The sequence below is a fragment of the Chrysemys picta genome, chromosome 14 (assembly GCF_011386835.1).
Source record: "Chrysemys picta bellii isolate R12L10 chromosome 14, ASM1138683v2, whole genome shotgun sequence".
NCBI lineage: Eukaryota > Metazoa > Chordata > Testudines > Emydidae > Chrysemys > Chrysemys picta.
The window spans coordinates 12,450,986-12,466,705 of NC_088804.1; the positions used below are offsets into that span (position 1 = coordinate 12,450,986).

Sequence of the window (15,720 nt, forward strand, 5' to 3'; positions counted from 1 at the left end):
CTAGGACGGAGAAAAGCATCATTAGTGACCTGGCTGCTTTGCTAGGAACCTGCCATTGTACAGTTTGTGGGCATGTGGAAGTACTTAATCTTCTTCCTTTGCCTCTAATGATCCATCTGTGCAAGAGAGTCTTGGACAGGGTAGAATACTGGAATCTTGAGTCTGCTGGAGAGTAGGGGGAACTGAGAGGAGACTGGGAAGGGTGCAGGCCTGCCTGCCTATAGCTTCTGTAGGGTGAAGGAAATAAGGAAAAGGAATGTTTGCAGACTTGTCTCCTTCCTTCCTCCAAGGATGCAGCACACTTTAGTTATTACTAGAGACTTCCACAAACTCCTCTTCCTTAGGGTTACCATATCTAATAAATAAAAAAAGAGGACCCTCCACGGGTCCTGGCCCCGCCCATTTCCCCCACCCTAGCCCCGCCCCAACCCCACCCCTTGCCCCACCCTAACTCCGCCCCTCATCCCTCCCATTCCCAGCCACGGGAAAAGGGCTGCCCCAGCGCTACCGGCTTCACTGTTTGCCGGGCAGTCCCCAGACCCTGCGCCCCCGGCCGGCGCTTCCCCAGCGCAGCTGGAGCCCAGGAGGGGAAGCGCCCAGCTGGGGGCGCAGGGTCTGGAGGCTGCCCGGCAAACGGTGAAGCCGGTAGCGCTCGGGCTTTGGGCAGCCCCTATGCCTCCGGACCCTGCGCCCCCAGCCGGGCACTTCCCCTCCCGGGCTCCGGCGGTGCAGGGCCCGGAGGCATGGGGGCTGCCCGAAGCCGGTAGCGCTTGGGCAGCCCGGCTCTTAAACAGAGCCGAAGAGGAGCAGAGCCTCCAGCCGTGGCGGCTCTGCTCCTCCCCGACTCTTCGGCTCTGTTTAAGAGCCGGGCTGCCCAAGCGCTGCCGGCTTCGGGCAGCCTGGCTCTTAAACAGAGCCGAAGAGTCAGGGGAGGAGCAGAGCCGCCATTTTCCCGGACGTGTTCGGCTTTTTGGCAATTCCCCCCGGACGAGGGTTTGACTGCCGAAAAGCCGGACATGTTCGGGAAAAAGAGGACATATGGTAACCCTATCTTCCTGTGTCCCTCCTATTCCTTCTCCAGAGGAGAGGTGTGGATTAGGAGCGGTGCTCTGCAGCAGCCTCCGGGGAAAAAAAGCCAAGTGTGACTTGTTGGTGAAGTGCGCAGCTCTGGGGAAGAGGAAGTCTATGAAAGCCAGCGTAGGGGATGAAAAGCTTTTCCTATGGCTGACTCATACCAGTTAAGGTTACCATTCATCTGGGTTTTCCAGGATATTGCCTCACTCTTGAACCTCCATCCTCTCTCTGGGCGGATTTTTCAAATACCAGGAAATGTCCAGGGTTTTGCAGAGCAAAGGCTGCAGCTCCAGAAATAGCCCCAATTGCTCAGCTTCCTGATCGTTCCCTCCCCTGCATCGGCAGCTGGATTGGTCCATGCTCCCAGACCTGGGGAGGGGGTCCCGCAGGGAAGCACTGATTGACAGCTGTCGCTGTGTCCTGGGCTTACGCCAGCCGCCCTACCACTGTGACAGTGAGTGATATCGCCCCCCACCTCCAGTGAGTAACCCCACTGCAGGTACCCCCTTTACCTCCCCCAGCCTTACCTCCCCTCCAGCTCCCCATTCCCCACAGTGTCCTCTTTTCAGGAACCTGAAATATGGTAACCCTATTACCCCTTCCTTCGACAAGGCTCAGTGGCTCTGACTTTGCCTGTCTCTCTCTTTTCAGATAGTCTCTAGGCAGAACACATTCCAACATGCACCTCTACCCCGATATAACGCTGTCCTCGGGAGCCAAAAAATCTTACCGCGTTATAGGTGAAACCGCGTTATATCGAACTTGCTTTGATCTGCCGGAGCGCCGCTTTTCCGTGTTATATCCGAATTTGTGTTATATTGGGTCACGTTATATCGGGGTAGAGGTGAATAGAGCAAAATTCAGGCCTGACATAAGCTGATGAAACGCTCGTTGAAATTGATGGAAGTTGCACCCATTCAAACCTCAACCTCTAATCTGTGCACAGAAGTAGCCCTCATGTTAATCTGTAACACCTTTATATTGACAACCTGCCTCCTCCTCCAAGTTCACTTTCAACATTGTCTGCAAAACTCACCTGACTCAAATTAATCAACATTTAAAAAAAAAAAAGTTTATTACCAAAAATTAGACCTAATGAGGGTGCTACAAAAAGTACTCTGCCTTAACCACTCATATCCTCTGGCCTTGTCTCTCCTTGTTACGTCTTACAGCCTGATACTGCAACATTTGCTCACATGATCTCATGTGACTAATTGCTTGTGTGATAGCTGCAGAATCAAGCCTTTAAACTGTAATGTCTGAAGAGCAGAGACGAATTGTGGATCTGTATAGTGCCATGTATGCTTGCCTAAATGAATAGGTGAAGCCATAGTGCAAAGATGACCACTAGTCTACAAAGCAAACTGCAAGGAAAAGCCATTACTGAAAGAAACGTGTGGATGATGAATCACGCTATTAATTATTGCTTTGTTTATGGTACAATGCAACCCCCTCCCTGAAAGAATGTATGCATCAGGGGGAAATTTAAACTAATTATGTTTGTCCCCTTGAAAATTATCTTTGCTTATCAAATCAGTAAATAGCTTGTTAGTTATGGCAATACCTATATCAGGGCCTCTAGCACTGATATAGATTGATCAAAAGGACAGAGATTTATGTACAAGGATGGAAAATAACATTTAACAATCCAGAAATTAGGGGCAAACAATCCTTTTCCTAGTGAGGCTCAACGCTGTTAGAAGCCTGAAAAGAGGGGATAGCTTTGTGTTAATGTTTATTGTACCATATCTCTGACTAACATTCTTTTGCCTTTGCACAGACTCTTACAAATTCATTACTCAAGACATCAGACCTCAATTTGTTTGGTTTTGATTAGCATGCTGTTGTTAAAATACCAATAAACCCTAAAGAGTAGCATCCTAGCTCTTCATGTTTTTTTCGATTAAGCTTAAAAAAGAAAATAAAACTTGAGTCCAATTTAGTTCTAGAAGTGGTGTTGCAAAATCAGTGTTCTGCTTGGTCTAATAGTCTCTTGCTTTCAACAGAAAACTGATAGTAAGGAGTCCAAATGTTTGAACCTTACTGTTACAATTACAGCTTCCAACAATTTTAACTCTGCTGAAATGCCCGCTTGCTGGTTTTGGGGGAGTATTTGTCCTTGTGGTATAAATCTGTCCTGTAATTGCCTAATAGCTGTCTGTCTGCCCTTCAGATAACGGGAGCCCCATTCTCTTCTATCAGTTGTGGTCTTTCAGAGATTATCATTGTGTTTAATTTCCTTTTTATCTTTTGGAAATGCATTTGGTAAATAAAATTGTAAAGCAGTAAGATGGACTGACAAGCTGAACCATCAATAAAAATGAACTTTACCACTTTATTTTTAGTTTAGCCAGCTGGTCGCCAGTGATTTGAAGTTATTGGGAAGAAGCTCTTACACACTCTGCACAGATGGCCAGTTGCTCATTCGGCAGGTCCTCCACCCAGAAGCATCCAAAAAGGTATGAGAATAAGAGAATTAAATTGGCTGGTCTTGGTCAAATGAGTGACATGCAGCTCTGTAATCAGAAAGGGAAAGAGTAGATATGGTATAAAATAAAAATTTATGATATAAATATATGATATAACTCTGGCCAGGTAAGATCCTTGTTCAACCCCCCCCAAAAAAACCTAATTGTCCTTTGCTGGGATGTGGCATTCATAATGTTAATTAATTTTCTCCCTTCCTTCCTTGTAGAACTTCCTGCTGTCAGACTGCTTTTATTCGTTTTATGATCTACGCAAGGAGTTTCACACGTGCTACCCCAATTCAGCCCCCGTGAAAGATCAAACTATCAAATCCATGGCAGAGTGTATCCTTTTGATGTCGCTTCTAAACCATAATTCTCTGTGCAATTGTTTATAGTTTTCATCCCACTAAATTAATCAGAAGCTGGTTTTAAAAATTCATCTCTACATAGAGCTGAAGGAGTTTTTAACATAACCCTGAAGATACTGTTGCAATCTTCAGCTGTTAACATATTTTTTCACATTTAGTCTTCTGTCTAGTAATGAGATTTAGAATGGGTTCAGTGTACTTATAGGGTTTTTAAATTCTTCGCCTTATAAGAAAATGCTTATCTAGCACTTGAGTAAAATGATCTTCTCTAGAATTGAGCACCTGAAGGTACACATCCAAGTGCATTAGTACTTGCAGTTGGTAATAGTTCTGAGTGTCTGACCCAGAGGGAGGCTAATGTTAAAAAAAAAAAAAAAAAAAAAAAAAAAAATCTTTACTCCGAGGGAGGAATTTTGTGGTCCAGATGAATACAGCAAAAGATCAGGTGTGTTTACCAGGGATAGTAGGAACGACTCCCGCTTTTGTAAACTCTTAGGCTGAGATGATGTCAGCTATCGGTAGTTTTCAGAATGTTGACCAGTAAAGTGAATATTAACCAGTTTAAGAGCAGAGTGACACACATGCAGCGGTCACATGTCGCTGTTAAAGTTGATCCAATTGGATTGTCAGTTTTGTGTTGACAATAGCAAAGCCTTATAACTTGTTGATAAATGATTGTGAAATCCTTTTTATTTTCTTTGACTCGCTGTATAGATATAGGCTTAGAGACAGATGAAACAGAGGAGGACTTTGGTGTATGGCAAGTGAAAACCATGGTGGCTATTATTTTCAGCATGCTTTCTGAAACCTGCAGTAAGTGGGATATTTGTATGGGATGCTCTTGGGAAGAGGCAAAATTATCTTAATAAATTATCAAGGGCATTTTCACTGCTGCTGAAATAGCGGTTGTTCAGGACTATATTTTAACTTAATCTCTTATTAGTTACAGATTGCAGATTTACTGACCCTGAAACTGTGAAATACAAGTATGAAACAGGTCCCTGGTAAGTGCCTTTGTTGCGACAGTTCTTAGCTAACCAGTTCAGCCCCACTGGTGGTAGTAATGTTGGGAAGCCCCAGTGTAGACAGGGTGCCACTGGTATCTTAAGCACTGTCATCTAGCCCTGCTCTGAGTATGTGCAATTGTTCTAGTGAATAAAAGGCTGGTGGTCCACATACACTAGTGATGGACTAGACTAACATCAGTGGAGCTGAAACCATTTAGTCAGTAGAAGATAAATATTTAGAAACTTTCTCTAGCATAGACAGGGATAGTATCTTGTACACACTAAACCAGTATAATCTCTCATGCTGTATACCATTTTCTTTCTTTCAGTACAGAGGGATGGTCAAAGGGAGCAATTGTACTGCACACTGTCTTGCAAACTGTCTTACAAACTGCAGTAGAAGCTAATGTAAGGAACAGAAGATAGTTTGAGGGATTCTGGGACCTTAGTAGAAGGGAGCCTTTGCACTCTTACGGCCAAAAGAGTGAGAGAGCTGCGTGATATGTAAATGCTCATTATTTGCTGTCCAGTCAGAGCCTATTGAGAAGTCTCCTACAGATTCTCTGACCTCTGTGGATTGCTGCTTTCACTCAAACTTTTAAACAGAAGTTGTTGATTAGTGCTGACATAAATTGAACCTTGGCTCTTTCTCACTTTAGTTGCTGGTATCCCTAGTAATGTGCATTTAGGTTCATATAACGCCCTACTGTGTGGTGTACTGTGTATATTAATGAGTGGGTATTCAGCATCTGGTGTGGATAATTCACAGGTGACCAGGGAATTATTTCTTTCTCTCTCTCTCTCTCTCTCTCTCTCTGCTGGAATTTTCCAGTCAAGTTATAGAAAGGAAGAGACTGGAAGGGATAGGGGTAAGGAAAACCTACCCCCTTCCAATCAAAAGTGGCAATTAAGATGAGCTTGCCCTTTGTAACTGTACTATGAAATGTCTCAAGTTATATTGCCTTTTGTCTCTGTGCTATTCTAAATTGTGGCTTGGGGGGAGAAAAGGTGGAGATCTAAAATGTGTTTTGCTTTTGAAAGAAATTGCAGTAACCAGGAGTTCTGCTGTCTAAAACCTGTTTGTCAAACTTATCGTTAGTGATGGTGTGCAAACCATCTTCCAATGGATTGTTGACACTAAATCATCTCTAATAATCCCATGAATCAAATTCAATTCCCTGCGGACTTGTTACTGTGCATTCTGGCTATTGAAAACAAAAACAAAACACCTTTTTGAGTGATGAGATGGCCTCACAGCATATTTCCGGGTAGTATATAGGTATTATTCATAGTAGCTTGCTTCTCATTTCAGTCAAGAAAGGGAATGATTAGAAAAATCCCAACAGCAAATATCCCAGTGGTATTAAGACATTCTCTGTGATCCATGTGCTGAATTAGTACTTACAATGAAATTTGGTAGTAATAGTGTAAAAGAAAATTTGGATTAAGCACCTTGAATTTTACTATTCTCTTTTTCTGCAGTAGTAAATCTGAAGCAGTAGACAGTGAAACAGTAATACGTGCTAGAGGTTTGCCCTGGCAGTCTTCAGATCAAGATATTGCCCGTTTTTTCAAAGGACTCAATATTGCCAAGTAAGAGTGCTACATCTGGTCTAATGCTGTGTTACTTTGTTTTTACCATCAGCCTTTATCTTGTAAAGGAAGTCCTAGCGTTGTGTGGTCTTCCTCATCCATGCAGTTCACAAAATTCAGGAAAGGTTCCAACAAAAGATTTTTCCCCACCTTTACTAATTTGTTCTTTCTAGTGTGCACTAATGAGTACAAACTTGGAGCTATTTCCAGCCATCACATTAGGCAAGACACAATCCCTCTGTGTCCGGTTTTGTCATTGATGAAATAGATTATTCCTCACACAGGACTTGTGGTAGAGTAAGGAACTGATCTAGGTTTCCTGTCTCCCATTCTTAGGGGTTAGCCTTTAACCAAAATACCCATCTTCACCCTCCTCACAGGACTGTGAAGCAAACAAAGCATTTCTTGAACAAGTAAATGAAGAGGGGAGACTTCTTTCATTAAAACATGCACCACAAATTCACTTGTTGCTATCACTACAGCTACAAGCTCTGAGTGCAGTAGTCAGGATTCAGTCAAAGATTAATATGAGCTAATTGGGGAAGAATTAATTTGGGGCTAATGTTTCAGGATTCTAGTCTAGCTCTTAAGAAGAATGGGCTCAGAAGCCCACAAGTATTGTTTGGAAGAAATGTTTGTATAATTTTAGCATAGCTTCCAACTGATATCTAATTACATATTTAGAGATGAATATATATATACTTCATTATGCAGGGGTACCAGCATATTTCCATTTGAAAAAGTGAGGGAAATTCCCAGACACAACACAGGAGGAGGGAGTTAGTTGTAAATATATATCAGTTAGAAGGCAGAAAATTTTTGAACCTTTTTATTAATGATGATAAAGACTAGAAAGCCAAGAAGTGATAAATTAAAACATAACTTAAGAAGGGGGAAAATTGGAAAAGTCTAGAAATGCAGAGCTAGGTACCCAGAACAACCTTTCTTTTGGTTCTGCAGCACCTCCTTACTTTAATCTTCCAGTTGGTATACTCTTACCTAGTTTATAAGATATGATTTTTCCATTAATAAGTTAACAAAGCTCTGAATAAGTTTTCCTAAAGATTTTGAAATCTTTTTACATTTGGGACACCTATTCTATTTCTACAGCTTGAATATGAAAGATAGTAAACCTACAGTATTAGTTTGATACATAGGTTTAATAGAGATTGAATGTGTAATTTAATGCACTGTGGCAGTCATTAGAATGCCCTACAGTACTGTACGTGAGATTTCTGTTAGGAGGCTTATACATAGATAACACAGCTGTGTATTTAACGATATTTCTCTATTGAGAAGAAAATGCCTTTGGGGAACAGTACAGAGTAACTGCCCCAATACGTTGTGGGTTTTTTGGTTTGTTTTTTGTTTTTAAAATACATGAAGGGGGCGAAGTCAAGTTGATTTATAATGTTCTGATTGGTTGTTCCTGGGCTATCGCTACCGGGATCCGAATTGAAGTTGTTTGGGTGTACCGTAACTCTATATTTATATATTATTCTCTAAATTTTGCAAGTTTATTTGTTTAACTTGAAATTTTTTGGCTTGTTAACTTTCATATTCTTTCAAAGATTTTTCCTAAGTTACCAATATGAATTTACAATTCTAAATCCACCTATTCAGTTCTTTTTGAATTTACTTCACTTTTTAACTGTACATCAAGCATTGTTCCCTGTGGGAACCACTGTAAAGTATTGATGGTATGGTGTGGTAAAACACTTGCATCATTAATCTACCAAAGAAGTGGATTATATAGCAAAGCCATTTTGTTTGTTTGTTTGTTTAAATGATTTTTGGGTCAATAAATGTTGTTGTTGGAAAAACTTTGAAAGTACAGGCTCTTTCTTAAAGCCTGGCCTCTGTATTTTCCTGCTGAATAAAAGAGTGCGGAATTATGTCAATGATGTATTATAAGGCATTGATGATTCAAGCTTACCTTTTACTTTGGTTCTTGCTTTTTCAGAGGCGGTGTTGCCCTTTGCCTGAATGCTCAAGGAAGGCGAAATGGGGAAGCCCTAGTGCGATTTGTCAACCCGGAACAGAGAGATTTGGCATTGGAAAGACATAAGCATCACATGGGTAGCAGATACATTGAGGTAAAGAACTACAGCATGACAACATATCCGCACTACTATGCTGGGAATGCAGCCAGTTTTAAACTAGTGCAGATGGTTATTCCCCAGTGCAATACTGTGCTCTACAGACTTATTACATAACTAGGGGGGAATTATCTTTCATTAACTTTGGGTGGGATATTCAAAGGAGACTAAGGGAGTTAGGCACCCAACTCCCATTGACAGTCACTGGGAACTGAACCTCTGCCCTCACTAGCTGTTTCTGGAAATCCTATCCTTCATTTGAGTTTTAAAAGTTACTTTTGTTGGTGGTTTAAAAAATGAGACATTCTGAAGTTTTACAGAGCTCTGGGAAATGTTACTTTTCAATTTAGTACTGACGATTGAACGTTTTTCTGTTTGTTTAAATATAACTATTTTCTTGGTTTTAGGTTTACAAAGCAACAGGAGAAGAATTTTTAAAGATTGCTGGAGGTGGGTAATTTTAAGATAAACCTATTTACTAAAGTGTAATGTTTACTTCTACTCTTCAGGTGGGTGAGAACAGAAAGGACTAATAAGGGACTTTTTCCGTTTGCACTTCAGAAGTTCATAGGGTCAAATACCGGGTGCTTCCCAGCACAAGTAGACAGACGCGCTATAGCTCTGCTTGAGCTGGTGCACTAAACGTAGCAGCATGGCCATAGACGCTCAGGTGGCTGCTCAGGCCAGTCACACAAGTACAAACCCATCCAACCTCTGGAGTTTGTAGTTGGGTGGCTAGCCTGAGCCGCCGCAGTTACTCTGCTATTTTTAGTGCGCTAGCTTTAGCAGAGCTAGTGTGTCTCTCTCACTCCCAGTGCTGTATACACACCCTTAGAGGGAGAAGAGAAGCCTAGGTTGTTTCTGCTGTGGGAGATTCCCTGTATCTTGTATAAGCTCTTGGGTCTCGCTAATGCCAATAGATTTATGTGAAATACTCTCATACACCTTTTGTTTTAAAATGGGGCACTTTTAAAGTGGTATACCCAGGAGCATGAAGGGGGGAGGGGAGAGAAGTCTCCATGCTTGTCAGTTGTTTTGTTGCTTAGTGCCAGCTACTAATCCTCCTGTCTCGTTCTTGAATGGCTTTATGTTGCTCCCCAGCTCTAAGCAGCCAGTCAATGTATTTAGGGGTAGCTTCACATCAAGATGTGGTTACTGAGCAAGTCTCTGGTACCGTGGGCTGTACAGAACTGGTAGTTTATCAGGAGATGTTTCCACTCACCTTGTGTTGCTAGGTCTATTTGTGCTGGTCCCTCACTGTTTCCAAGCTAAATGGACACACTTTTATTTCCTGTCCTGCCAGGCACCTCCAATGAAGTAGCCCAATTCTTGTCCAAGGAGAATCAAGTCATCATCCGGATGAGGGGCCTTCCTTTCACAGCCACTCTGGAGGATGTCTTGGGGTTCTTGGGACCTGAGTGTCCAGTCACAGGAGGGAAAGAGGGACTTCTCTTTGTCAAGTACCCAGATGGCAGACCCACGGGAGATGCATTTGTGTTGTTTTCCTGTGAAGAATATGCACAGAATGCACTTAAAAAGCACAAGGAGATCCTTGGAAAACGTTACATTGAACTCTTCAGGAGCACAGCAGCAGAAGTCCAGCAGGTTGTAACTACTGGCTATGAAATCCAGAAAAATTACCTTTTCCAGGCATCTTCTAATGTTACCCTGTACTTGTAAATGCTGACCTTCACTTTAGGTCTTGCAAAAACAGTATAGTGGGAGCAGCTTTTCTATTACATAAATCAAATATCAAAGAAGTCATTTTGATTATTGATTACATAGTTTTCCACACTTTTGTTTCATTGATTTTTTTTTCTCTTTAACACTGCCCATATCATTAAATAGAGATCATCAGATACATTTCTTTTCCTCCACTTGCCTAGCAAGTTTGAGACTGACTTAATTTTTTAATTTGTATTTTTATATTCAACAGGGGTTGGGCTGCTTGAAAATCTGCAGCATTTTTCAAAAATTCATGTGCCTAACCACAGAATTCTTCCAAACACGTTCTATTATGTTTACTTTTATAAATAGATTATAAGGGTTGATAAATTATTGATGTTTTACTACATGGTTAATCAATCATTAGAATCCAACAAATTGTTTATAACCATTTATAACTCCCTCTACTTATAACCCATATATAATACATACTGCTCATATCTGTAACATGTTTGTAACCTCCATTTGTAAATGGTTTATAACAGGGTGGGCAAACTACAGCCTGGGGGCCGCATCCGGCCCTTCAGCTGTTTTAATCCTGCCCTCAAGCTCCTGCCAGGGAGCGGGCTCCAGGGCTTGCCCTGCTTCAAGTGGCTCCTGGAAGCAGCAGCATGTCCCCCCTCCAGCTCCTACACGTAGGGGCAGCCAGGATGCTCTGCACACTGTCCCTGCCCCAAGTGCCACCCCCGCAGCTCCCATTGGCCAGGAACCATGGCTGATGAGAGCTGCAGAAGCGGCGCCTGCGGACGGGGCAGGGAGCAGAGTCGCCTGGCTCCACCTCCGCGTAGGAGCCCTTACCTCCCCCACCTGCACCCCTGCCCCAGCCTGGAGCCCCCTCCTGAACACCTCATTTCTGGCCCCACCCCAGAGCCCGCACCCCCAGCTGGAGCCCTTATCCCCTCCTGCACCCTAACCCCCAATTTCGTGAGCATGTACGGCCTGCCATACAATTTCCATACCTAGATGTGGCCCTCGGGCCAAAAAGTTTGCCCACCCCTGGTTTTTAAAGAGCTATAATAGAACTGTAACATGGTGTGTGATTAAAACTCAGGTACAGTCAAGGATCTTGTTAAAATACGGTCATTTTAGGGACACCTAGAGTTTTTGAGAAGTACCTAACAGATTTTTGAAGAATAGGAATTAAATTCTCAATTTCCCAAGGAATAACCCCCTCCCCCCCCACCCCCAACAACCTGACTTTCCATCCCACCTCTACTCCACTTACTTTTTCTCTCTGACTGTATTCATAAATATCTAGTAATATTTGTAAAAAATTAACCCTGGCCCACTTCAATTAAACATCACTTCAGAAAGTAACAACATATCTTGTCACTAGCAAGCTGAGCCTTTGAAACTACCACATTTAAGGAGACAGCACTTCTAGATTTGGCAGACTACCTGTTTTGGGATACTGTATTCATAGACTTTAAGGCCAAAAGAGACCATTATGATCTTCTAGTCTGGCCTCCTGCATAACACAGGGCATAGAATTTCATCCAGTAATTTCTGCATTTTTTTTTCCTGTTTGCGCTATATCATATCGTATACTCTTGTCCAAGTAAGCAGTGAGGCAATTGGAAGAATATCTATGCTACATGTTAGTTGCTGGTGTTTATCAACACCACTGTGCCCATAGACATAGAATAGTCTATTAAATCTGACACAGCGATAGTAAAACCCATTTTGTAAATGAAATGGCATTGGCTTGTGGTGTTGATTATTGTTTACTTCTGGATGTTGTGTCCTTGAGGGAGGATAATTCCATTGAGTGCCTAAAAACTCAAGTCCTACTACTACAGTCTCCTTGACTAAGGAGAACTTCATAGGGCTGCATTCATACTAGATGAATATGCTGCTGCTTGCTTTACCAGAGGGGGTCTCTGAAGTGAGGCACTCATACATCATGCTGATCCAAGCAGCAATAGTCCAGTTCTGGGAATTGGAGCCCGGTTGTTCACATGGCAACGGGGAGCCCTAACCATAGAACCAGCTCACTGGCTAGTGTTAAAATAGACAAAATTGCAGTAGTCAAAACAATAACCGTCTGATAGTTGAGAAATCTTCCCTTTAGTAATGTGTCTATTTAGAGCATTAGATTGCTCCTACTGTTTCTAATGAAGCACAACAGTCTAGGTTGAATCACTGTTGACAAAATTAAAGCCTGCTACTGAAGTTTGCCTCTTATTTGCTGCACCTACCAGTGTAACTTGTTTGTCTGTCCTAACTTATTTTATTACTCATACACTGTAATTAGCTTTTGAACAATAAGTCCCAACAGCATCTTCTGGCAGTGCAAAGTGTTTCCAATTATCTCTTTCTCTCCCTCTCTATATTTCTCCTTTGGGAGAGATCAGAGAGCAAATAAAATGTTAACAATGGGGGACTGAGAAAGAGGGGTCATCCACTGCTTTTACTGTTCTTTATTCAAGAACTCTACATGGTAGCTATGGGAGCATTGACTAAGTAGTAGTAATATTTAGCTCTTACAAAGTGCTTTACTATGGAAAGCAGGAGAGTAGAACTTTTCTTTATTTAAAAAAACTTTTTTTTTTTAAGATCCATAGCTGTATGTGAACTAGCTTAATTTAATGAAGTATCTGTAACTGGTAATTGGACCAATTTGGATTTATCAGTGAGCCTGATGTTTTCAAATGCTGCATTTTGGGATCCTGTAAAATAAGTAACTATAATCTACTTTAGTCTTTTATTTAATGAGAGTGGTAGAAACCTAAATGGACCCTTCTAAATTCAATTTGTCAATGGCTCTATTTAAATCTTCCCCCTATTTGAAACTGAAAAGTGCCAAAACAGCGCCCCCCCCCGCCCTCCCTCCTCCAAAAAAGCTGGGACTATTTTATATATACAACATATTTTTTTGTCTGTTCTAAAACAGTTGGTTATGTTTCAGTGTACGCTGAAGACCTATTTGCACCCCACATGGGATTTTAACTCTTATCCATCCACTTATATTTTTTGCCATTAGGTGCTTAACAGATACTTGTCAACACCTCTCATCCCCACTCTTCCAACTCCCATCATTCCGGTCATCCCCCCGCCTTACACCATTGCTGCTGGCAGCATCCGTGACTGTGTCCGGCTCCGAGGCCTTCCTTACACAGCTGGCATTGATGACATCCTGGAATTCATGGGAGACGCGACAGCAGATATCAAACCACATGGAGTCCACATGGTCCTTAATCAACAGGTAACAGAACTTTGCAGGGAGGATGGCTAACCTTCTGATTAAAGACCAGGCCTGGGAGTCAAACCTGATCTCTCTTCCTGCTCTGCCTCAGATCTTATGTGACCTTGCAAAAGTAGCTTCTTCTCTTTAATAAAACAGGGATAGTGCGGAGGGATGGTTCAGTGGTTTGAGCATTAGTCTGCTAAACCCAGGGTTGTGAGTTCAATCCTTGAGGGGGCCATTTAGGGATCTGGGGCAAAAAAACTAGTTGGGGATTGCTCCTGCTTTGAGCAGGGGCTTGGACTAGATGATCTCCTAAGGTCCCTTCCAACCCTGATATTCTATGATGCTTTTAATAGTGACCACTGATTCCTGCTGCATGGAGTCAGACATAAGGGTGGCAGGGGAGAGGGTTAAATTCAATCAATGATTCTGAGCTCTACCCCTTCCAGGATTGGTAGGGGATGGAACTGTGATCAGTCATCTCTACTCTGCACTGGTGGCTATCTTTAAATCTTCTCCCACAAGTAGGTCCAGTGCTGTGGGAAACATAGAGGGTAGGAATGAGTCTTTTTAAATAGCATCCCTGCTTAGCTACTGGGTTCACTGAACTGCAATGGGAACAGTGAGCCTGGTCTGGCTGCCTGAGCAGCAGCAGCACAAGATGGAACCGCAAGCAACTTTTCCCTGTTCCAGGGAGTTATTATAATATCCCTACTTTTGGGTGTGGTCCACAGGAAGCCCTCGCTTTTGTAGAGCAGCTAAATTGGGACTGGTTTGAAGATTAAATCTTAGCTTTTGTGAAACATTTTGGAAGAAGGAGAACATTTTGTAGTTTGGTTTGAAAAGTCTCAAGATTTTGGAGGGTTTTGATGAAAAATTCAAAATGGAAGTGTCTTACTTCCTCCCCCCCCCCTTTTTTTTCTACTAAAGGGGAGTGAGAGAGAGAGAGAGAGAGACATACACCCCCTAAAAATCAAAATTGAACAAACTTTTATTTTGTTTAAAAAAAAAAAGTGTTTTAATCAAAACAAATGATTGTTTGTTTGAAAAGTCATTTTTCATCTGGGTTTTTTTTTCCTGTCTCTGAGAACAGCCATGGTGTTCTGTGCTCCAGAGCACCACAAACCTGGGAATCAATTTGTAACATGGCTTTATAGTTTACTGAAGTAAGGCTTTAACTGTATTTTTACTGGCAAAGAAATTGGTAGTATGGTGTTTTGCCTCCATTACTAAATATAACCAACGATTTAATGAAGTAAGTTTGGCCATTCACCCCTTGAAATTATTATGCTGCAGGGTTTCAATAAACACTTGGTCTTAACATTTGTCTGAAATTCAGGCATACCTTATGCTTAGTGTTGCCAACTGTCTGCCCCACCCCTTCCCTGGGGCTCCATCTCCATCTCCCCTCCCTCCATCGCTCGCTTTTCTCCACCCTCACTCACTTTCACCAGGATGGGGCAGGGCAACCCTACTTAAGCTCTGGAAAGTCAAGTGACTCTTAGCATGATCTGTTCCCGATTCCACAGGGACGACCATCAGGGGATGCTTTTATCCAAATGAAATCTTCTGATAGAGCCTTTTTGGTGGCCCAGAAGTGTCACAAGAAAATGATGAAGGACCGCTACGTGGAAGTGTTCCAGTGTTCAGGAGAGGAGATGAACTTTGTTTTAATGGGTGGCACTTTAAATCGTAGTGGCTTATCCCCACCGCCATGTAAGTTACCATGTAAGTCTCCAATTCTTCTGCTCTCTGCTGCTAAAGGCTGATATGTGGTAGGTGCTCAAGCTCTGTGGCCTTTCACCTTTTTGACTTGGGTTTTGCCGTGATCAATAATCATCCATCTGTATATAGCTGAGATTGGAAGTTGTTCCCTTGGGCAATAATGGGAGTGATTGAAGCATTTTTATTATGTTTTCGGTGGTGAATAGATGTCAGAGATGCCTTGCCAGTGAATATGTTGCGCACTTTTGCTTTTACGGGTGTACTGTTCTTCTGAGCTCTGCAGTAGACTTGCCTGTAGCGAAACCTGTTTGGAATTGGATTATTTTGTTTTCAAATTGGAAGAAATTCTTTACTATAGCTGCCAGTGAATGTTCTTGCTATTCTGCCTCTGAGCATTGAGAAGGTGCTACTCTTGGGGATAGCTTGTTTTTGAAGGAAACATCCATTGGGATATATTTCTAATGGAGTGGGGGT

General features: G+C 42.3%; 1 protein-coding gene across 15 annotated transcripts in view; it reads left to right on the top strand.

Annotated features, from left to right (window-relative positions):
* The window catches only part of ESRP2 (epithelial splicing regulatory protein 2), a 63,014-nt gene that overhangs the window by 27,987 nt on the left and 19,307 nt on the right, over positions 1-15,720 (top strand). For 9 of the 15 annotated variants that reach the window (XR_010592527.1, XM_065566994.1, XM_024104083.3 and 6 more), the window contains 10 exons: positions 3,420-3,533; positions 3,770-3,884; positions 4,625-4,723; positions 4,854-4,914; positions 6,400-6,510; positions 8,474-8,606; positions 9,017-9,059; positions 9,913-10,214; positions 13,318-13,539; positions 15,051-15,249. Coding sequence is in view for 13 of the 15 variants with exons in the window: in XM_065566994.1 (XP_065423066.1) it covers positions 3,420-3,533; positions 3,770-3,884; positions 4,625-4,723; positions 4,854-4,914; positions 6,400-6,510; positions 8,474-8,606; positions 9,017-9,059; positions 9,913-10,214; positions 13,318-13,539; positions 15,051-15,249 (1,399 nt within the window). In the remaining 2 variants the exon portion in view is untranslated. The remainder of the gene's footprint in view (positions 1-3,419; positions 3,534-3,769; positions 3,885-4,624; positions 4,724-4,853; positions 4,915-6,399; positions 6,511-8,473; positions 8,607-9,016; positions 9,060-9,912; positions 10,215-13,317; positions 13,540-15,050; positions 15,250-15,720) is intronic. The other 6 variants (XR_010592528.1, XM_065566996.1, XM_065566992.1 and 3 more) reach the window with 3 other exon arrangements.